Raw genomic sequence first — 24,022 nt, forward strand, 5'->3', positions numbered from 1 at the left:
GTAGATTAGTAGATGCTGGCCAAACTCCCCTGGGATTTTTAGACTACACATTGGTGAGGCCATGGATATCTTTGGCTAAGTTTCCATTTCCCAAGCATTGGCTTCCAACATCTCCTCCTCTGGGACACAATTCTCTTAACTGACCTAAGGATTCCCCTTTGGTCACTGTTGCGGAATGTCTTAGCCTCTATCACAGTTTCCTGCACGCCCAAGACCTCTGTTGTCCTGACTCTATTTGCTTCTGGCCTTCTCCGACTTCATCCTAACTAAAAAGGAGTGTGCGGATACTCACTGTATCTTTTTATAAAGATGTCTCCCTAGAGGAAAAAAAAGAGGAGTATGTAAGAGAAAAATTATTTCCTACCAGTTAGGCAGCAAGCTCTGTGCTGGCTCATTTACATACATTATCTTAATCCTTTTAACCAATACACGAGTAGGATATTATTAACCTTTAAAAGATATTAAACACGCTCTGACCTACTGCATTTCCAAACAAGAGTGAGATGATTAAGGCTTTATAACCTAATAAAAACATTAAGATTTATGAATCAATTTATTAATCAAGAAATGTTCACATCTACTTAGCCACTAATGGCCATTTGGAAATGAAGTTACAAATACATTACACTTCAGGCCCAAGGAAACATCCCTAAATAGCCAAGGGCACGTGCCTGTTGTGATTTAGTTTTATTTTAATAATAGTTTACGAGCGGGGCATTTTTTTTTTTTGCATTTTTTTTCTCAAACTGAGTTGGTGGGACTAAGAATATTAGTAAAAAGTCCCAGGTGCAGAGTCATACAGCAAAATCTCTGAGGTCCTTGAGGATGAAATATGAGCTTAGTTTCCTCTCTGTCTTTCCCATTCTTCACACTTCACCGACACTTGCTGTTTCTTAAAAGTCTCTGGAGACAGAATGGTATCTTTGGTTGTTTCCTGTAAATGTCCAAGAGAATTCTCAGAGCATCCTCTGGTTGTTGTCACGGGTTACAGCGGCAAAGCATTTGGAAATTCAATGTGTTGTCTCGAGTATGTCTTTGTATATGGATACAATCCATCCTTGCACTGAAATGAATGGAAGGGATTCATAGTCCTCGAGTCTTGCCCCTAAGTTCATGCCCCAATTATTTCTAACTTATCACATAATAAGAAGTGCGCACCCAGCTACCAGGGCAGATACACCAGCAAGCCGCAAGGAGCAAGATTAAGTGTGACACTTGTCAGGAAGCCTGGGAATCACCCTGCCTTCATTTCTTATACTGGCTCCTGCCGGCTGATAGCTTAGATAAGTTCACGGCCACATTTCTGTTATTCAGAATAAGTAGATTTTTTTCCCCCTCCAGATCTGCTGAAAACATTATTGCAACATTGCAAAGAAGAACTGGGTCAAGGAGGACTAGATGCTTTTATAATGTGAATACACAAACTTTGAGTCACTGGGGGATGGTGGCGGGGCCAGGGGAACAACTGTGAGCTGTGAGGCTCTGCCAGGAGAGTGCAAGGGCAGAAGTTTTCAATCGCCGTTTTGTCTGGAAACCTTTAAGAAATTTTTATTTTCTGCCTTATAGTTCAGCTGATACTAGAGATGAGAATGGGGGTGGGCTGGGATTGTGAAGCGCTAAAGGGCAAAAACAAAACAAACCTCCAGAGCTTTGGTCTGTGCTTCCTGAAAGCTAGTCAAAGCCTTCACATACTCCCAGAGAAACCTGGGTGTCTTCAACTGCTATAAAACTCTTTAAATGTATCCCCCTCCCTGTCTCTCTCTCATGTGTATGTGTATCACACAGACACCCAAGTGTCACAGAGCATATTTTGAGAACATAAGATAAGTATGTTCAGTTGGGGTTATTCTATTTTCATACAGGGCTTCTGGGAACAGTTACCCATATATATACACATACATACACACACACACAAGCACACATGCTATTCATAGCCTTTCTTTTCTGCATGATCCCATGATGTAGGCCCACAGATAATGAAGGTGATTAACACAGTGCTGAAAATTGCCATTGAAATAACCCATCGCAGCCGTGGAAGCACACATTTCACTTACAACTTCCTCCCCATAACAGCTTATTAACCAAGCTCCATCTTAGCAAGACTTTCCGCAGGACACAACAGATAGTGACTGAACTGACTTTGAAATTTCCTGCTTCATGGAAATGTCTCTGGATACTATGGGCCTGTAGGCCAAAGATGGATGCCACAACGGTACAGAGAAACTTTGGATGACTGTCCAGGCAGCGAGATGTCTCTGTCATTTCTAGAGTTTGAAAGTTGCTTATTTCTTGTTTGCTTAGGTAATATTGTATCTTTCTGGAGTCTTTGATGGAGTTGAAGAATAGATAGATAGTTATAGTTTTCCTTAGTTATGATAAAGATAAAATAGATGTAAATATTGTAACTTTTACTTGATAACTGTTTTGTTATATGTAATTTTGCTATGTTAAAGTTAAAGCCTTCCTTTTTTTTTTGTTTAAACAGACAAAGGGGAAATGATGGAGGAAAGTCATTGATTAAAAAATAAAGAAACTGCTTGGCTGGCCCTCATAGGTTAAAACATAGGTGGGAGGAGTAAACAGAACAGAATGCTGGGAGGAAGAGGAAGTGAGCTCAGAGATGCCATGCTCCCCTCTCCCGGGCAGACGCGATAGCTCTGCTCTCTGAGGCAGATGCCATTAAGCTCCGACCCAGGATGGACATAGGCTAGAATCTTCCCGGTAAGCGCACCTTGGGGTGTTACACACATTATTAAAAATGGGCTAGTCCAGGTGCGAGAGTTAGCCGAGAAGAGGCTAGAGATAATGGGCCAAGCAGTGTTTAAAAGAATACAATTTGTGTGTTGTTATTTCGGGGCATAAGCTAGCAGGCGGCCGGAGTGCTGGGGATGCAGCCCAGCAGCTCCTACTACAACTTAATTTGAAATATTAATGTATTTTTGAGACAGGGTTTCTCTGTGATGTCTTTGTCTGCTGTGGCACTTGCTCCCTAGACCAGGTTGGGCTTGAACTCACAGAGACCTGTCTACCTCTGATTCCTGAGAGATGAGATTAAGGGTTTTGCTACCAGTGCCCAGTGAATTTTGTATTTTTTCAAAAGCCGAACAAGTATATAATCAACTTTCCCCCAGCTGTTTACACTACTTATATTCTAGCCGATCTGCACATTCTTCCTACCGATTCTTTTCCAATTTGTGATGGTATTTTCAGCTAGACTAGACCCCACTGCTTATATATCACTGATGTTGACAAACTTCCTCCGTATTTAAATTGTCCTACATAGTTAGAGGACACTAGTAACTTGATATATTTTAGTAGCTGGGGTATGCTATACCTTGGCATAGATAAAAGTAAAGAAGCCAGCCTACTTTAGCACTATCTCATCCTTGAAAGGTATCAAGATTTTTTTTTTACCTGTGTCCATGGGGGACTCCAGAGATTGGAATAAAAATGTCCTGAGAGTCAGAAAAATGTTTCCTCTGTGAAATATGGATTTTCTCGTGGCTTTTTTTTATCAAAAAAAGGGAAGAGTTATGGGTCTTAAGGTCAGAGTGCATGAATTTATATGCTGAAGGCAACTGTAATACTATGCCAAAACATCATATCCTGTGTGTTGAATCTTTTAAGTTAGAGTTATTCATTTTGTTTTGTGTGAGTATTTTGCCTTCATGTATATGATTAGTGCTCTCAGAGGTCAGAAGAGGGCATCAGTTCTCCTGGAACTGGAGTTATGGATGGTTGTGAACCACCATGTGAGTACTGGGAATTGAACCCAGGTCCTCTGGAAAAGCAACAAGTGCTCATAACCCCTGAGGCATCTCTCTAGCCCATGTTATATATCTCATGATATATATCTTTAATAGTTTCCATTTATTTTCTTTCTGCATCTGTGGAGTGTGGCATGCCATGTATATGGAAGTCAGTGAGAACCTGTTTTCTCCTAACACCATGTGGGCTCTAGGGATTGGACACAGACTATTAGGCTTGCCTACTGAGCCATCCTCATCCTGACCTGTTTGGTATTTTAAGATGAAAGAATTTAGGTAGACGCTGAGAGGAACCAGATCACCCAGCACCTGCTGTTTCTCCTTTGTTTGACTTCTCTACTCCTGTCCCTTGGTCCTCTCAGACTTTCTCACAGGCTCCACCTTGTCAAACCAGCTGAGGAAAGAGTAGGGTAGAGTCATTGGTTTAAGTCTGCCTTTTCATATGCACTTGCCCCTCACATAAGGCTTCTGCTAAGGAAATGCGTGCTCCCTTCTCTTTAATCTGTCTGGTGTGTGAGATTCAGCCAAGAACCAAGCAGGGCGGAGTGAGGCTTCTCTCCTCTAATCTCAATTTACCATTGTGTGACTTCGAACAAACTGCCAGTTTTCTCTTCATCAATAATTGAAGATGAAATACCTCCCGTAGAATCTTCTCTTTGAACACTTGTTGCCCAGCTAAGGGAGTGCTGTTTTGAAATGTTGTAGAACCATTAGGATGTAGACTCTTAAAAGAGGAAGTGAAGCAGTGGGGGGGGGGGGGGGCTTGACATTTGGTAACCCCATTCCTCTTCCTGTCCACTCCTTGTTTCCTGATAAGGGCTAGAACGGTGACCAATCCCATCTGTCACCCACTCCTGCTGCCATGCCTTGCCCTCCAGGATAAACTCTAAGCCATAATAGAGCCCTCTTATCAGAAGTGGTTTTTGGTAGGAATTTTGTCACAAACATGAGAAAGTCACTAACAGAGCCCATAAGAGAGTGGCAAACAGGAAACTTTCACTAAGCTCAGAGTCATGATTTAAAGGAAAAAAAAATCACTGCTCAAGCCTCACTCTAGCTAAAATACTCATTAGCTTTCTCAGGCAAGCATAGATTTCATCATATGCTGGAAAGTCCTCCTCAGATAGGTCTGAAAATGTGGAAGTCTGATTTGTGATGTTTTCCATAGAAGATAAACAATCTCCCTAATCCCAGGTCAGTCCATCAGGGAGATTCTTCCAGTGTGCTGGTCCTGACTTCATCCCATCCAAACTTGAGATGAACTGGAAGATGGCAGCTTACACTGCAAATCCAAGGCTGGGAGTTCCTTCTCTTCACTTTCTTTTACAGCTAGCACCACCAACAAAAGTTCCCAAAGCAACGAGATTCTGCATCTTTTAATGAAAGTTAAAACAACAATATAAACATACACAAATTTACAGAGAAGAGGTCAACTTTGATACATTTGGAGTAAAAGGTGTTTTCTCATTTAAATATGGTATAAAAATAAACGCAGGAAACATGAACAGACAATGTCCAGAGAACAGACAAAGACGGGCGTTTGTTACAGACTGTGGATACAAGGGTGGAAGGACACCTTCTGTGCTAATTTGTTATTTAATAAATGTGAAGCCATGTGTATACTTATTGATATATACTTTTTTTTCTTTTACAATTCTTCCAGTTTGTGACTGACTGAATTCTCAGTGAACTGTGTATCTAGCGGAAGCTTAAGAAAAGGAGAAGAGGGGGAAAAATAAAGTTTACTTCACTTGAACTGGTTAAAAAGGAAAAAGACACAGATCCAGCTTAATAAGGGGGGCAAGGGAAGCAGACGACAGGTGGAGATGGAGGCAATGGGGTGGCGAAGAGTCCCTTGGCGGTGGCGATGCCTTAGTGTGCACACAGGAGAGAACAATTCAGGTCCTTCGTTCATGCAACATCTCGGTCTAATGTCCTCTGCTCCAGGTAACAGCAATGGGCTACAAGGTATGGGCGATGGCTCCGTTCAGCTTTCATGTCACCAAGACGATCCTTTTAGTAAGACTGAACAAGGCTTGTTAACCTCTTGGATGTGAGAGATTTCCCCTGAGGAAAAAAAATATCAAACGAAGAAAGAAAGAAAATAATTCACAATCACTGGAAAACTGTACAATAGTAGAATTGAGCTACTAGAGCAGAAATTGGTGTTAGGGTCAAAACTGGACCCTTGTCTTTTGGTGTGTGGTCCTGGGAAGCAAGCCCTAGACCTCACACATAATAGGCATGTGCTCTAGTACTGAGCCCTGCCCTCCTAGACCCCCAAACTGAACCCCTTAAGTCACCCTGAATTCCAACATCATGATGAACCCTCTCCCCTCCCTCACCCTCCCACCACAAAAACATCAAACAAATAACTCTCCCTCCCCAAACACTCCCTCTCCTCCCAGCCCCCCCCCCCACTGCAAACAGACTGATGGGGTCACAGCACACACTAGCAAATCATAAACATGTCCAGAAACGTTCCATGGAGGCTGAGCTATGAGGCAACGCCTAGGTTCCCAACCCGGAATAGACATCCTAGCACGATTCTGCATCAGATATTCTCCAGGACAACAATGTGAATGCATTTGGTCAAGTAGGTGCTTGGGTTGGGGTGGGATTGAACTACATAGCATGCACATCTCAGGATGTGATTGGTAGAAGCTCAGACTGGAGTCTCTCCCTTGTAGTTAACGGAGGAAAAGAAGCCAATTGTGAGACTTGATATAAAAGTCTATTCATTCCTCTTTCAAACAGTCAACATTGTTTAGCCATCCCCCATTTGTGTTTTTCCCAAACTGGTATATGTATATATGTATGGTGTGTGTGTGTGTGTGTGCATTAAGGTACATGGAATATAGAATATATAGTATACATATACATGGAATATAGAATATATATGTATGCTATATATATATATATTAATTCCACATATTTTGCTATTATACTATTACAGAAAGTATGTGGAAATTTTGTTTCTTTCTTTTATAAAATCTTGACAACCAAGTTGTTTTTTATAATGGTGAGCATGCTGGAGCTATAAGGGATTTGATATTTTTAATGAGAATACAGATTATTGACTGGTGAGTTGTCTTATGACTCATTTTCTAGGTTTTGATATGAAAGTGATTGACCTATTCATTGAATTTCTTTTTTCTTCAAAAGGGATGAGATAGGGACTTTTGGGGAGAGAAACTACAGTATTTGGGGCATAGCTTGTGTCACAGCTGAATCCTTGACTTGATGCCCAATGTGGTTGAGTTTGATCAAGGGCTGTGTCAGAAATCGTCACTCACAGCTATCATCTCTCGCTGTTGATGAAGTGAGAACACAGGAATTGAGTGCTTGTCAAAGGGAGAAATGTGTTTCCCATGGTCCAGAGAGCCTGAGTGTGCTTTGTTGTTATTGCTGTTATTGTTCTTGCTGTTTCTGAGAGGGCTTTCTTCTGGTCCACAAATAGTACATTCTTTGGTCCTTGCATACGAGAAGAGAAGAAGCTGCTGGTGGCCTCCTTCACAAAGCCCTTAAACTTGTTTGTCAAACCTCCTCCCTTAAGATCTAATCATCCTCCATGTCTAGACCTGCTAGTCTATATCCTTGCCACTGTAGAATTTAACATGTGGTATTTTTCTTGGCTGGGAAGCACAAAAATTCAACCCCAAACTGCTACATTTTAGGCAAAGAATGATATGTTTAAGAAATGATTAATAACTCTTTAATTGCTAGTAAAGATTAGTAACTCCATAATTCATAATTGATAAGCTTTCTTTATACCTTTTATGGTCTTTGACTGACAACGTGGCAGGCAAGAGAAGCAAGACATTTTCTCTTGTTTGGAAAAGGGCTCCCAGCTTGGCTTTCAGCGGCTGGCAGCGTATTCAAAGAAAGCATCTCATAACAGGCTATGCTTAGCTCCTCCCCTCCAAAGAAAATACCAAAAAGCAGTGTGTAATCTGCACACACGTCTTGCCCATGATAGTTTTGCAGAACACATCCAAGTGAGATTTTGGGCCTCCATGTGAGGGCACAGGAAGAGGCTACCATCATGAATGACAAAATGGATCCCCACAAGCCATGGAATTGGCTGACATCTTGAGCCTGAATTTTCAGCCTCTAGTACTGTGAGCAGTGTTTGTGTTGTATTAGGGTATTTTGTTAGAGCAGCCCAAAGCGATGAAGACTTCTACTTCCAATCCTGTACCTGTTTTCTCAGCCTTAAGTGGAGACAATAATTGCATCTGCTTTAAAACCTCGCTTGGAACACTGATGCAGGCACATGTTTTAATATTGTTCTTAGCACATCCTTGGAGTCACTTTATCTTGGGTGTGACCTTACTATTGTAAATGCTGCTGATACTACCTTTTAAGTAAAGAAATCTGATCTCTTAGGAATTCCAGGGCCGAAACTACTATTCTGATGCTCTGAAAGGCAGAAAATCACAAAGGAACTGAAAACCAAGGTTGTTCTCCTTTTCTCCATCCAAAATAGGCAATAATGTATTTAGTTGGTGTTAGCATCAAAAAGCACTTTTCTGTGCTTAACGATGTTACTCTTTGCTGTATTTGCTACTGTAGTATGTGTTACTAACATACACACATACATGTGTAAGCACTCATTTATTCGGAGATGAAATAACTTGTCTTGAAATGGGATTTACTAATGTCATTAGTGGAGAAGAAGGAGAGAAGAAGGCTAGGCCAAGATAGAACTATTTCTCTTAAAACTTTAGGTTACCGTGATTTGGGTCAACATTCTGAAAAAGAAGACTAAAATAGCTGTACTGGAATAAAAGGTCATTTGAAACCCAGGCACAGTAACAGTTTATCTAGATAGAAACCCTTGTCACTTTTAATTTATACATTTAACTTAAAAGGGGACATGGTTCTTTTCTTGTGGTTTTGTTTTTAAGTTTCTGCAAATCATAAAGACGGCTAACAGACTTCACTAAACATAAGTTCTGGTCAAAGGTGAACCTGACTAGCTCTGTCCTAAGACATAGCTTAAAAACTCTTCCCTGGAAGCCCACAGTGAAGCAGTGTCACGGTCAACCTGGGGGACTGAGATAACAAAGAAACAGTGATCAGAAATAAGAAGGTGTGTGAGCCTATGCCTGTGTGTAGTCCTGACTGTCAACTACACAACAAGCTATTGGTGTTGTGTATCACAATGATTAAAAAGGGACACTGGGTGCAACTAATAGTGGACAGATCCTAAGAGCCTGGGGTGACAGCAAGAACATGCGTGTCTGGTGGCTCACCTAGATTTATAGATCTAGACCCTGTGCACAACCTGCCTTGCTTCCTTGTGGAGAAGACCAGTCCTGATGTTGGTGCCCATAGAGAGGACTCGCCCTATTGGAAAGTATTAAAGGCCTAAGAACACTGCTCTCTCCTCCTAGGGATGTAAACATGAATCTTTTAAATTGTATATGAGCCATTTACAACAGCATTTTGAGTCAGTGCCCTAGAAGCCATGTAGAATTGTCCCCGACCATTATTTTTGGATAACTACAGTGAAGGACTAGAGAGATTTTCATGGCTAAATTCTAAACTCTCTACTCTAGCAATTCAAAGGGATGAAGAAAACCTTACCAGTAGGATTCACCTACAAGATTGCCTGATCACAATAATTTGATAATTTCATATGAAGAGAAACTGTCTTAATCTTGGAACTACATGAAGGTCAAGTGATGTCAGCCCCTCCTGTCTGTCTCAGGGACAGGGACTACAGCAGAAACAAGTCTACAGAAAAGATAAACACAGACATTTCAACCAAATCCCAAACTCAAGAGACTATAAGTAAGCCTTTGTGGTATGTAGCTGAGGGGCAGTATGTTAGAAAAACAAGAGTGTGTTCAGTTTCTGAACCAATTGAGCTTGGCACAGAGGTGAAGTTGGAGCACCAGCTGCACCTGCAACACAAGAGTCATCTAAACAAAGTTCCATGTGTCTCACTATGAAATTTCACCTTCATCAGACCACACATTTCCCTTCCCACATGATTCCAAGAGGTTTTCTGTAATTAGGAAGAGAAGAAACAACAAGCCCCCAAACAGCAACTTATGAGGTGTTCATTTTACGGTCTAGGTACTGAACCCTGGGCCACACACATGACTTAGCACTTGACCACAGAGATGTTACCTCAGCCCTCTTACTTAATTTTATTTTTAGATACAGTCTCACCAATTTGCCCAGGCTAGCCTTGATCTCATGTTTTAGGCCAGGGTGGTCTTGAATTTATGATCTTCCTGCCTCCGCTTCCAAATTGTTGAGATTACAGACATATTTACTCACAGTTATGATTTTTAACTGATTTGAAAACCTCATTGTTAGTCATAAAGCAGAGTGATGAAACAAGGTATTTCGAGTCCATGAGAATGGACAGAAAGGCCAGGCTCTCAGCCACAACGTGAAACTTGGGATGATGGCAACATAGAGTTTTCCACTTCCCTTTTCTGCTTAGCTTGACCCATAAGCAAGCACAAGGAGCTACGTTTTCCTGAGTGATCAACTCCATAAGTTTATGATCAACATGGAAGTACACGCACAGTTCAGCAAGTAGACTGAAGAGTGGTACGAGCTGAGCTACAGGGATACAGGGATGGGCACCAACCTTAGCCTGACCTTAGCATGAAAAGGCCAAGACTACACTTTCACCTTTCTGTTTAACTCAGCTTCATAACTCTTGCTATTCCATCACAGTTCCTGGAATTACCCGCATTGCTGCTAGACGTTCCTGTAGACTTATAAGCACATTCTAGAATAATGTCCCGGTGATTACTTGCTCGCTGATTTAGGTGGTCTGACGAATGCCTAGTTTCTAGGCATGAATCAACACCACTGACCGTGTGAGCATACTCATATAAAAAGATGAACTAAAGACACAATCTCTTTTAACTCTGGTATTGAAATGTTCTTGTCTCACTATTTGCCTAGATTTCCAGGTCACTCACTATCTGGCTTCTCTGTCCCTCTAGTCTGCTTAGTGTCACTTCACACATGGTTCTTCGGCTGCCTTGGCACCTGATGCTCTTTCAGTCAAGACTCTCTCTCTCTCTGCACACACCTGTGCTCTTTACTCAGCCGCCAGTGATAAGTGTTCTATCCACATCTCTGCTTCCTGGATTTTGTCATTTCCCTCCCTCAGTTCTGCATCCGTGTCTCTGGGTATTATTTTGTATGTCACTCACCCTGATGAAGTTATTGACAGCTGTTAAACAACACCAGGCTTATAGAAGTCCCCAAATAAATTCACAGTTCCTTCCATGAGCTGAACTCTCTCACCAGAATGATCACTTCAAGAATAAATTTTACAAAAGGAGGTAAGAAGAATTTCATTGTCTTGGGATTAAATCACTTTTAATTCATGGCAGAAGAGTCTTGATATGGTGAGGGAACAGAGATTTGGTGATAGAGGGACACCAATCTCACCTTATGTATTAACCAATTCACTAACAGAATCTGGTTATTTCAACGTGGAAGATGGCTAAAAAGAAATTGAATCTAGTCTGCCTGTCCCAAAAGTTCTTCCCTGATTTAATAAAAATTCTTCTAAGTAAAGCTGCAAATGAGTTTATTAAAGTGTGTTAGATGATTCTAGAGAAACTGTGAATGGATACAACTTCCTATAATGTTGGATGTATAGCAATTCTGAGATTGAAGAAAAGAAGGAAGCGGATTCTGTCCTTTGAATGTTGACTTTCTTAACTAAGAGGATATAGGTATGAACAATTAAACACTTAAGCACTGACTACTAGATTTCTATATAAGTTAAGAAAGATCATAAACCAAATAACCTCATTTCCTTATTTAAAATTATAAAGTAGACAACCATTAGATAAAAATACAGGTAACAGAAGAAACAATAAAACTTAAAAAATAATTGTTTCCAAACTAATACTTTTCAACTGTTTTATTAAAAATCACATTTTAGAGCTTTTTAAAAACAAAATGAATTATACTATGGATACTGACTTATTGTGGCAGGTAATTTAAACTATGCATGTCACTCAGCTATCCATTTCTTATAAAACAGCTTTCCCAACTAATATGTGACAAAATCAATTTAGGTAGATGCAGTCATGTTTAGGAAAAATTTAAATATCCTAAAACAAGTTAGAAAATAGCACATGGGATCTACCCAATAGAGGAATTTACTGCTTGTGGAGAGTTTTAATTCCATACAATTTAAATTTACATAAGTGTAATCTACATGTATGTGTGTTTATATATAGTACACACAGATGTAAAATGAATCAAATGTCAGTGGTATTAAAAAACATGAAAGCCACTGTTCTGAACCCGATTTTAATATGTGGGCAATGGTGAAGTACATAGGCTCTGGTAGATTAAGAAAGTCTCAGTTTCTGAACTTTCAGAATTTCTATATTTAGCAATTACATGATGCAATAAATGTTTTTGTGTATGCCAGAACACCTGGGGTGTATTAGGGTTAAATTACTTTAAATTGAATTATTAATTTAAAGTTACAAGAATGTGGAAGCTTTTAGAATATTTTATGAATTCTATCCCATAAAAAGATAACAGTTTGTACTTACAGAAACAGTTTGAGATTGTCTAATTTTATCTCTTTCCTTCCTTCCTTGTTCTTTTTTCCCTTCCTCCCTCTCCCCTTTTCTCCTACCACCTCATTTTTCTAATTCATGACTTGAGGACAATGTATTTATTATATATTTACTTGAGTCAATATATTTATTGACTATTTGTATTTATCATTAAAACAGCCCAATTCCTTTGCTAATTCTCCTAATGGCAGATTTCTCTCCCGGTTTTCGTTTACCAAGAACTTGCAGTACATCAACTACATTAGCTGTGTATCTGTCTGGACATGCGCATTGACAGTTGTTAGAAAGGGTTTACCAGATTTGAGGACAGGAGCTTGCTTTAAACAAAGGCTCTTGGGCTAAGTACGGCGTGGAGCAGCCTTTCATGGCATCTCTGTGGATGAGACAGAGAAAGATGCAGTTCATAACCAGGCAAACGACCACCTCCAAGGTGCACTAGAGCGGTAGCTTCTGCTGTCTTCCCAACACCTTAGAGCGTTTCCTTTGTTAGCCTGAACAAAATGTTAGTAGGCTGCAGAGAGAATGCATGCATGATGCAAACTTGATCAACCGCTTCAAAAGACTAGCCAAGAGATACTCCAAAGAGACAGCAAGTACAGAGATGAAGTATGAAATTTAATAACAGGGCAAAACAGGAAGAAGGTAGAAATTCAAATTTACATTAAAATGAAGAAGCGACACACAAAAAGTCTAGAAACAAAAGACAAGAGTAGAAAACATAACTACAGTTCGTAAAGAAAAAAAACAATGTTTCAAAACATTTTAGCTAAAGCACCATACTTGGTTATGGTTAGAGGTTGGGGCCAGAAAGCTGATGCGGTTTTCCAGATAGATTGTCAAGAAGACAAATCTAGGGAGGTGATAGCTCTTGTTGGGTCACATGTTCCGTGTTGTGCTTGGCTGTCACCTAGGAGGGCTTTTGATGGACTGGAGCAAACAGCAGTGAGCAGTTAAGGTAGTGAGAAAACACAAAATGAGGAAAGGAAATGCAGGACAGCGCCCCTCCTCATGCAAGATCCAGTCAGACTTAATCTGAAGTCAACTTTTAAGGTATCTTCACATTATCAAATCTTTACAAGTGTTCTTGCTCAGTTTTCACAAAAATATCATTTTCAGATTCACATTTGATACTTTATTTATGTGTTAATAAATTACATATAAATGTAAGGATTCCATAATAGCAGTAAAAAGAAACACAACTGACTCGATGCTGTATAATTCTGATGGAGGTTGTGGAGCTGAGCTCACCTAACGGGAGAGCAGCCTATCCGCTGTGTCATTGGCTTTGTGCTTAACACTGATCTGTGGAAAGGGTGGGGGGTATTGCCTTGTGCAAGACAGGGGCTCACAAAGCATGGTCCTTACTCCAGTAGCATGATCACCACAAGTATCAACTAAAGAGGTCTGGATGGGCACGGAGTTGGGGGAGTTTCCATCAAGGTGTGTTATAAGACTCCTTGCGGGGGCTCTGATGCAGGCAAGTGAGAAGTCCTGATATTTGGTAAGAAGAGCTGGAGTGTGAACACTCCTAAGGTGGTAATCCTTCCCCTGCATTGTCCTGAGATGCTTATAAGCACTGCAGGAAAGAGAGCAACAGAGACAGAGACACACAGAGAACGACTGTAATTCAATGAACAGGGACGAGCTCACAGACTCTGTATTTTCTAGGTGACTGGTAACTTCAGGATGTGGTAAGTGGCATCCCACTTAGAAAGGTAGCAAGCTAGAAATTTTAACTGAGAGGAACAGCAAGAAAACTTGGGAAGAGGTGACATATCCCATGACTTCAAATGATACCCCTGTGATCACATCGATGAGGGGTTTGCATGGCTCTTCTCTGTTACAGGAAACAGTAGAGATGGTACCTGAAGACCACAGAAGAGTAGATGATCCTAGAAACAAGAGGGTGTGGATTTCTTAATGATGGGTTTGATGCCTCTGCCACCCAAATGTACTATGTTTCTGGAAGTCAGGGGCCAGCAAGCATAGTGAGACTGTGGAAGAAGACCCTAGGGACTGCCCTGGATGAACACGTTCTGCTGAATTCCTTTTTAATTCTGAGATGACCATAATAATTAATATCTTTTCCAGTATCTTCTCAGAACACTTTGTAGACTTATCATTTAAAGCTTGAAAAGAGAAATATTTCCCAATGACTTTTGTTTTACTTTTGATATTAGTAATATGCTCTTATATAAACAGTAATATGCATATTTTAATTGAATACTCTTGTTTGTGGGTGGTTATTGTTCCCCTTTGTAGTAACTCAGCAATGACTATTGTGCATTTGTGTGTATGTTCTTCATGAGCTAGATAAAAGTAAAAAAGATCTCTAATGCCAAAGTCATCTGTATGGTTTGGAGAAACAAATCAAATGACAGGTGAACTTTTTTTTTCTCCTTCTAGAAACAATTAACAGTTGGTAGATTGCACTTTAAAGGGACGGTAATCGCCACGGCCTGTTTTATTGCTGCTTCTCACTGGTTGAGGGCACAGGAATAATGAGTGAATGTGGGATTTTCGAATATTGTTCATCCCACTCAGACCCCGACCACTGGCAAACAAGAACGGCGCAGCAGCGGGAGTGTAAAGTCGTATTCCACCAGCTAATCTTGCCCAATCCAGGCTGCTTGTGTGGTCTGCCAGGGTGTAGGGAAACCACAGCGGGATGGCTACAGATGCACTCATAAGACTTCCAAGCACACAAAGGCTTGCCAGTTCTGCAAAAGAGTCTCTTGTCTTGCTATTGTAATTGGTCTCCAAGAACAAGCACAAATGATAGAAGAGTTAAAAATTACTCCCACAGCGTTCTGTCAGCATCAAAGTGCCTCTCACTTTTCTGAAAGATGTTTCATAGGGAGCGTCAAGAAACATATAGGGCCCCATATGTGGTTTTAGAATGGATGAAAGAAAATGAGAAATAGTTGACTTGGTCAAAGGAGAACGGTCAAGTATGTAGTCACATAGGGAGACATGACTGAAACTTGACTCTACTGTTAGTGGCAATTAAATCTGACGTCACAAGGAGCCTTATCTTTGTCTATTTAAGTGCTATTCACACTTTTCCCAGCTACATGAAACACACTTATTAGAAGAGAACATGCATACCCATTGTTCCTGGAACACTGATGAGATTGTGTGTATTTAATTTTGTTGCATGCCACGCTGCTTAATGAGATAATTTAGAACAAGGTTGTGTGGATGATTAAGAATGTTGCCAGGGGCTGCGATGTTAAATCTTTATATACACACAAACATTCCCGGGTCTTTCTACTTCAGTCAGTGACAATTCAGAGGATGGATATAAGATGATATGAAACTTGAGACATTCCAGAGTCATAATTTAAGCTCAAGAGATCTTCAAATAAAAACAGTGACAAGGAAAAATACTATTGGCTGCCTTATCAACATTATGAATCCTAAATTAGATGGTTTGAAGCTCAATCTCAATTTCCAGTAAATGTGGCTTTAAAATATTGCAGTAAACACGTTGGGATTCCAAATTTTCTTCCTCCTTCCCTCTCTTGCTTGAGCAGCCCTGTTCTATCTGGAATCACCTAAGGTGTATGTTGGAATGGTAGCTGCTGGTCCTATAGAAGGATCCTCTGCTCTCTCCCCCACCTTCTACAGCCCCAGAGGTGGCAGAGCATGGTCTGGCTCCTCATCTGCCTTCTCCTGTGCTCTGCTGCTCCCACTGGAAGCCCCAACACTGCCCTGGCTCGAGTCTGCTGAGTACTCAGGACTCTTTTCAGTTTAGATCTTGCAGGCCTCTTCTCCCCTGTTTGCTTTGGGCTCCCATGGTGACTCACATTAAGGAAGCAGGTGGGAGCCTCGTTCTGTTCACTGGACAATCAGCTTCCATAGGAAGAGAGAATCAGTTTAGATATGCATGCTAGCAGCATCTCAAGATAGCAATCTGAGTCATCTCTGTCTTCTTACAAATTAAAATTTGCTCAGAGCAGGATACTGTGTCTTATTACCTATGTATTCTCAATCACAGAGCAAAGTATCTAGCCAGTGTAGGGACTCAGTAGTTATTATTTGTTTTATATATAAAACAAACCAGTGGTGGACAAATGCATGCTACCACTGAGCTCTACTTTTATCTCAGAAGTCCCTCTGATGGTCATCCCTGAGGCCTCCCAACCAAAAGCACAAACAGAGGGCTTGACATCAGTAGAACGTAGACAATTCTGATAGAGTTTCTGCCTCTGGCACCTGCAGAACAACTTGGACATTGCTCGGCAGTCACACCTGCGCTCCCTTGGGGCCCCTGTCGGTGCAGTGGGTAGTCTGTAGCCAAGCATTCACCGCACCTAATTCATAGCTTGTATCACCTTGAGTGACAATTTCTGAACCAATGATGCTGTCAGGGGAGAATAAAGTTCCCCCTTCCAAACTCAATTAGGCTACATGATCCAGAAACATTTCACCAGTGGGTTTATATCATGCTGCAGGGAAACTGGAGTTATTTTGTCAGGCAAGTATTTACCACAACCAGTTCCACTAAAACAAGATGGATGGCCATATCTGCCAACAAAAAATGATGAAAGAGATGGGTTTAAGATCCATAAAGGAAGAAGGAGGAGACAGAAGTTTATTTTTGATCAGGTTTGCTTTCTGTTTGCTGGAGAGGTCCAACGATCAGTTCCTAAGTGTTTTTCACCCAAGATGTCATAGGGATTCCTAATGCAGTTTTTCCTAATTGCAGTGTACCTGCAATTCTGAGCAATAAAAGACAGCACTTTAGCTGGCGAGGGTGGGGGTGTGTGTGCATAAAACCTTTACAGTCAACTCACAGGGGACACAGACATGAAACATAAAGCTTTCCTCTCTCGGTTTTAGAATGTGAGATCCTGGGTTAGGAAAAAAGAGATCAAGAACGAGATTAAGCACAGCGAGATTGCCTCCTTATACAGTTATATTATAAGTAAATAATGTGTTCAATTTTTAAATGACTATACTAAGAGAATAAAATCCATATTTAACTTGAAGGATCCTGATCATATTTTGATCTTTAATAGCCATGAAAAAATAAGGTAAGATCTGATGCAGGCTAGTGAGATAAATAGTTGGAGAAGCTAGGGTCTAGTAGATGAAATGATTTCTAAAACTCGCATGATAAGACACAGAACCAGACGTCATGCTGAACTGTAAATAAGCACATCAAACTCCAAGGCTGAAGGACGTTTTGCCGCTAACACAGATTCTGCATAAACCTAGATAAAGAATTTCATTGCAATAGAGTATGGTGGTGAGGCATTGAAGCCCTATTGCTCAGGAGATAAAAGCAAGATGGTAGAGAGCCCAAGGGCAACCCCGAGCTATGAAGGGAAGCCTATCTCAAAACTGACAAAGAAAACAAACGTATTAGCTTTAATAAAAAATAACATTCAAGAGTAATCAAGTTTTGAATCTTTCTCATTGTTTAATGCTTCATGTTTGTATCTCACTCTGTCAATATTGAAACCACTGAGCTACACTGTTAATGAAGAATTGACTCAGAAAGATCAACTATCTCTTCCTGATCAAGCTGGCCTCCTGTGAAAATTGTCTCATAAAGTGGGAACTGGGGTGGTTATCTCAATGGTATAGTATTAGCCAGTGTGTGTGAGGCCCAGGATTGTTTCCCTAACACGAGAATCTGAAGATAAAAATCTGGCATGAAGTCCCCATTGTTGCTCCAGACGATGCAGTACAGCCTCCAGAAGGTGACAACACAGCGTAGTGCTTCAACTTAGCCCAAGTAGGCCAGAGCAGAGGGCGGGCATGGTGTGGCTCAGAAGACTTGATGGCTTTTCTACTGACTTTTGAAAGGCTCTAAAGATAACTGTCTTCACTGGAACAGAACAGGACTGTTCTCCAGAAAGAGGTTAGCTTACTGAATTCCTGGGAACTCATCACTAACACCCCCTAGTACACATTTCCACAGGTCCTACTTTTCTAACTCAAAGCCAAGCTGATTCAATTTCCTCTTCACGCAAGCGACAGAGAGATGCGTCATTGGTCCTCAATTTATGAACCTTGACAGATGGCATTGCTGATCAATCTTCATGCACCCCTTTCACGTGTTGTCCTATCTGCCCTTCTGTGCCGTCCTTTTGGTAAACGGGCATTGTGGCAGCTAAGCAGATGGAGCAATGGGGATGCACTCAATGGTGAAGGAGAAAGGAAACCATTTTCACACTCGGTAAAGCACAGACTCCGCAGGAGAGGAGAATAAAGCCAACTTAGGATGAGTGACACTTGAGGGCTTGAAAGGACACAGCGACCTTTGAAAGATGGACTTTAAGGGATGTCTCTAATGGTAAGAAAAATAGAGAAACAAAAGAGCATGCCACGGGCAAATAAGTTGGTTTTTTTTTTGTCCCGAAGATATGCCAGTGTGAAGGCAACGCACAAGTGTGAGTTTCACTCATTATCACCTGTTTGGGGCTCAGTGTGAAGAGCAAAGGTGGACTGTAGAGAGGAACAGACTTCAAGTAAGCAAATTCTGCTTCCAATCTGGCTATAATACTCAGCAATGAGCGACGCGGGGGAAGTGGCCTCACTGGGAAAGCAAGGTAACTAACACCTGCCCCACAGCACCCTGGGACTGTTGAGCATAAAGACAACCAACAAACCTATGACGGGAAAGAGATGTCCGGGAAACACTGAAGCTGCTGCGCATCTCTGCTGTAAGGACGTCCTCTAGTGGGCGTGGCCGCAGGGAGAGGTCGTGATTGAGAGTCAGAGAACTACTGAAGGTTCCTTTGACTTTTGGAAACACTGACTCTGGGCTAAGAAAAGCACATTGTGATTCTGTTCTTATCACCCAGGTTGCAAATGTGCTATATGGAAACACAGAAACTGAACTCCCTAAAACCAGCATTGACCTGAAGTGGATCTGAGTTGGAGGGGAGGCTGCGACTAGATGGCAAATAGGAAATAAAGTTTTGGTCATGGCCAGCAACTTCACTGTGTGATGTTGGGACAATTATATTCTTTGAAAATGCACCTCCCAATTAATTTTTTTCACCTACAAAATGGGTGAATGAATATGCACTAGAATTTCCACCTTTTAGGGTCAGGTGAATGTACACAGCACAATGTTCCTGGTCCAGCGCCTGCTGCATGGCGAGTAGTCAGTACTCAGTGTCGTCTCATTTCCCCCAGTTTCACAGTGAGACCTGCCGATGTGTGTTTTCTCTGTTCCATTTTGCCTTGCCGATTGTCCATCACGTAGCCTTCCTGCTCGGCCAGAGCCGCCTGTGCCTAGGCCTCCATTGAAATGCTTATTCAAACTCTACCTTTCCCCTCATATGTCTCTAGTTTCTAATCTCGTCTCTTAGTTTTGCCTGTGTTGAAATTATTTTATTGATCCTATTATGGTCTCTGATGAAACTTAGCATGTCAACATTTATGATTCCCAACACGGCTGCCTAGCCTGAAGTCCTCCGGGGTTCATTCCGAGACCTTTGATTTCCTTAAGGATTTCTTCACAGCAACACTCAAACAGAATATTCAAAAAAAATTTGCCACGTTTTATTTTCTCAGATGGAAAAGAGTTAATGCTATATGAGGGGTATTTGAAAGTAATTAGTATGTTTTATGTGCATGTGTGTGTGTGTGTGTGTGTGTGTGTGTGTGTGTGAGAGAGAGAGAGAGAGAGAGAGAGAGAGAGAGAGAGAGAGAGAGAGAGTTTCAACTTTTTTCTCCAGTCATTCTGGCCTCTCTCTCCCTTCCTTTTAAAGAAGGTTTGGCCCCTCTTGCCTAGTGAAGTTCCATTTACCCAGTTAAACAGTTAAATGCCATCCTTTCTGAGCATCCTCCAACTACACATAGCCCTCTCTTTCTCTTTAGCACCAAATGAAGGGGTTCAGCTTTCCTCGTACACACTGACATTTTGTTTAGACCACTAGGCACTTTTGAGCCATACTCTCTTCTTTCTGCAGGGCCCCGAGATCAAGCACTGTGTTTGCTGGTAACTGCATACATTTTGGTGGAAGGGGGAGCTGATCAAGACCAGTTTCTCCTGGTTTCTTATTGGGTTTTTCCTAAAGTGCCCAGGGTGGACCATGCAGTACTATTTTAGAAGCGTGGAAGTGGTTCAGATATGTGTTGGAACTAGAGAAAAAATATTTTATTTCTACCTTCCGTTCCCCCCAAGTCATGTTACTACTTTAAATTCTATCACAGAAACTTCCATTACAGTCTAAAAACAAAAGGAAACAAAAAACAACAAAAACCCAATATTCTTTCCACACTGCATTAGAAAGGGATTAACTTTGAATAATTCTTTAGCAGTACACAGAGGACATGATGATATATTGTTGCTTCTTTTCCTGGTAAGAGTCTTAGGGAGATATTTTGTTATTGTCTTTCTCCATTATGACTTATGGGATATTTTAAGGGAAATTCTATGTTAAGATTCCAATAGAGATAGCCAAAGCTTTGTGACGTGTGTAGTGTAATTAACTCTTCGAATTTTTCATCCTCTATCCTTTTAATTGAGGCAATCACATTGACTGTTCAAAGTCTATGTAGCCATTTAGGGTTTTTCCAATACCCTGGGCAGTCATAATAGGTGTAGGGTGGATTAGCATTGCCCACCGAGGGATGGGAATCCATGAAGGAAACTGAAGACAAACATTGCGTTTGTTGAATTCAGGTTGCTTCTATCTCAGCACACATAGCTCCACTTAAGTTGACCATTACAGCAAAAGCCACAACACACACACACACACACACACATACACACACAAAGAGCAGCATGGAGCTAACCACACGACTCCACAGATGATGCAGACAAACTTGAGTAGAAACCAAGATTGTTCTACCTCTTTTCATAACAGGTTAGTGCTGGCCCTCAGTGTTGGTGTACAGTTTTTATGGCATGGGAAAATAGGGATGTTTCTGCCCTATAAAAATAAATGTGTTGAAGTCTTTAGTTTGAGCTCACACAACGTCAGAAAGTTCCAAAGGCGTTGGCACAGTACAAAAAAATAATAAAAGAAAAATAACAAGAGAATCCAACAAACAAATATATATCACCAGAACACATGGCAAGAGGCTAAGAACATTCTAGGAGTAAAGCTACTAGTTTCTCAGATTAATGCAACAATTTCCAACACAGTTTTGGAAAATAAAGCATAAGAGCGAGAAACTCGTGGGTCTTTTTAAGGGTAGGGAGATGGGCTAGCTACCAATAGCCACTTGACTATAAACTGTTCAATTGACCATTTTCTCCTTTCAAAGGTTGAAAGCACAGAACTCTCATTGTCTTAACTTTTTAAGCATAATGAAGAGCTGTGGGCAAGAACAAAAAATAAATGCATGCAACTATCGTTAATAGGGAAAAGGATACATGGAACATAGACACAGAGAGTAACTGATTCCTTCACTGTATGCATCATGCTATACACTTCTTTCCAAACCTTAGTTCAGCCCATGTGGTTGTTCCTGCATGACAGCTTTTTTTCTACTCTATAAAGGGTTGGGGAAAAAATAAGTAGGAAGCAGGATTACGGGTTTAAGTAAAGACAATACTTTTGGCGTCAAAGAATGCAAGGTGGGCAATGGGGCTAACAACAGGGAAATTTTCACTGGAGATAAGGGCTCGTAATTCCTCAAAAAATGAAAACTTACCACATTCTGTGCAAATTTCTCAAAAGATGTTCTGCGATCCATTGAGTTTCCAGACTTAAATGTGTGGTGTGGGGTAGGGTGAAGGGGAACAAGGAAACATTAAAAAAAAAAAGCAAGAAAAACAGAACAGAAAAAGACAGGATGGTAAAGTAGCACTCCACCGGGGCCACGGATGAAACTCATGCCCACACGGCAATGGGACTGCCACGGGGCATCTCACCACTGGATCCAGGTTTTTTGTTTGTGAGTGACTTCATCATAAAACCCCAAAATTATATGTGAGCAAACAAAGTGATGCAATTTAAAGCAAAATTAAGTTAAGCAGAAATGAGGAAGATATGGTAAGCTTTTATGCTGACAGTTGCAGAGCCTATATATCTGAAAATTTTGTGGAATTTCTTTAGAATCAGCTTCTAATTTCTATGAAGGTTGAATTTCTGCCAATAACATTAACTTGGTACAGACTTTCAGTAGGCTAGGCTTTGCTCAAAGGACGGATATCCTCCTTGATTCTGTCTCTTATCAAAGCCTCTAGCTGCAGTGACTGAGCACAGGGTTTAAAAGACGACTTATTTTGAAATATCTTTGTTCTGTCCTCCGTCAATGAAACTTATTTTCTCTCTAGTTACCTGAAGTTCACTGAACTTCAGAGAACCATCAGTCCTGTGGCTCTAAGCGGTGAGATCATGTACTGACTGACTTGAGTATCTTCAAACTTGTATCAGTTGGCTATAAATTTGTGTACTTTCAATTAATTAAAATGAATTTTAAACATCAACAGTTGCCACATTGGGCAGTATAGCTACTTGCAATGATTTTTATCTGTAAAGGCAATGGGCTATGAAAAAAATCACAGTATTTTAAGTGATAAATTAACAGAACTGTAGCTTAATCATAGAAATTTAAGAATTTATGGGTTTCTTAACATTAAAAAATAATGAATAATGTTGATTTTCTCTACATGTTTTGTTTAATGTTATATTGATCATATAAGGGATTTATGTGTCATGAGACATCAATTACAAACAATTAATGAAGTCTATCACTACCACCAGCACTACTATTATTACTCCTACTACTACTTCCCAAATGTGTGTGCTTGTCATCTTAGTTGGGAATAGGTTATCAAGATACTAAGTAGTTTGGGATATAAGTCAAATGAAACTATTCATCTGCCAACACTTTTGCTGTTTAGCAGCTATCTTTGAAAAAAGTAAGTTTCTATTTCTCTACAAACATACAAACGCTGGCCTTGTAAGCAAACACAACTGCCTTCAATTTTCGGCACTCTACTTATTTCTACTTGGAGGTTTTTTTTGTTTTTGTTTTTTGAGACAGGGTTTCTCTGTGGTTTTGGAGCCTGTCCTGGAACTAACTCTTGTAGACCAGGCTGGTCTCGAACTCACAGAGATCCGCCTGCCTCTGCCTCCCGAGTGCTGGGATTAAAGGCGTGCGCCACCACCGCCCGGCTCTACTTGGAGTTTTTCATTTCCTTTAGCCAGAAATACTAAAGATTAACATCAAACATGAAAATAGCATCTAATAGGCTTTGTAAAACATGAACATCTGCCAAAGCAACCGAAAAATGATACACAGAGCAATCAACAAACAGAAACAAAACCAACTTAAATGGCCCTTAGAAATGGATGGGAGGGAAAAGGTCTTAGAGAATGACTACTTACCATGTTATTAAAACCCTGGCCCAACAGAGATAGTTACTTTCCTTAATTACAACTAGGAACTAAAGTCAAGAGAGGTCACAAAGAACCAGTACCTTTCGCTTTGCCTGTAGAAGTTCCTGGTAGGCACTAGATCTTATAAAGCGGGGATAGGAGTCACTCTTCATCAGCTTGTAAATGTGCTCCTGGAAAGAGAGAATGGATAAGGGGCTCCTTTATCAGTTTAGTAAAGCACTGTAAGGAGGAGACTCAGGTGCTAACAAACAAATGCAGAGCTACAAAAAGCAACTGTAGTGCTGATAAGAACACCTAGTGTTTACAGGACATTTGGGTCTTTCAGGCCATCATTTCTTTCCCAGATCAA

The 24,022-nt window shown here is 40.7% G+C and overlaps 1 protein-coding gene across 4 annotated transcripts in view; it reads right to left on the minus strand.

The window, feature by feature from the left end:
• Positions 1-5,128: 5,128 nt before the first annotated feature.
• Rgs7 (regulator of G protein signaling 7) overlaps positions 5,129-24,022 on the minus strand; it is a 357,666-nt gene continuing 338,772 nt past the window's right edge. Inside the window, exons 16-18 of one of the 4 annotated variants that reach the window (XM_075989209.1) lie at positions 23,754-23,843; positions 12,648-12,725; positions 5,129-5,834 (exon numbers count right to left, since the gene is read on the minus strand). In XM_075989209.1, coding sequence (XP_075845324.1) covers positions 12,672-12,725; positions 23,754-23,843 — 144 coding nt within the window. In that variant the 3' untranslated portion in view covers positions 5,129-5,834; positions 12,648-12,671. Of the gene's footprint in view, positions 5,835-12,647; positions 12,726-21,171; positions 21,253-23,753; positions 23,844-24,022 lie in introns of all 4 variants that reach the window. The other 3 variants (XM_075989208.1, XM_075989211.1, XM_075989210.1) reach the window with 3 other exon arrangements.

Source organism: Microtus pennsylvanicus, chromosome 10 (assembly GCF_037038515.1).
Source record: "Microtus pennsylvanicus isolate mMicPen1 chromosome 10, mMicPen1.hap1, whole genome shotgun sequence".
Lineage (NCBI taxonomy): Eukaryota > Metazoa > Chordata > Mammalia > Rodentia > Cricetidae > Microtus > Microtus pennsylvanicus.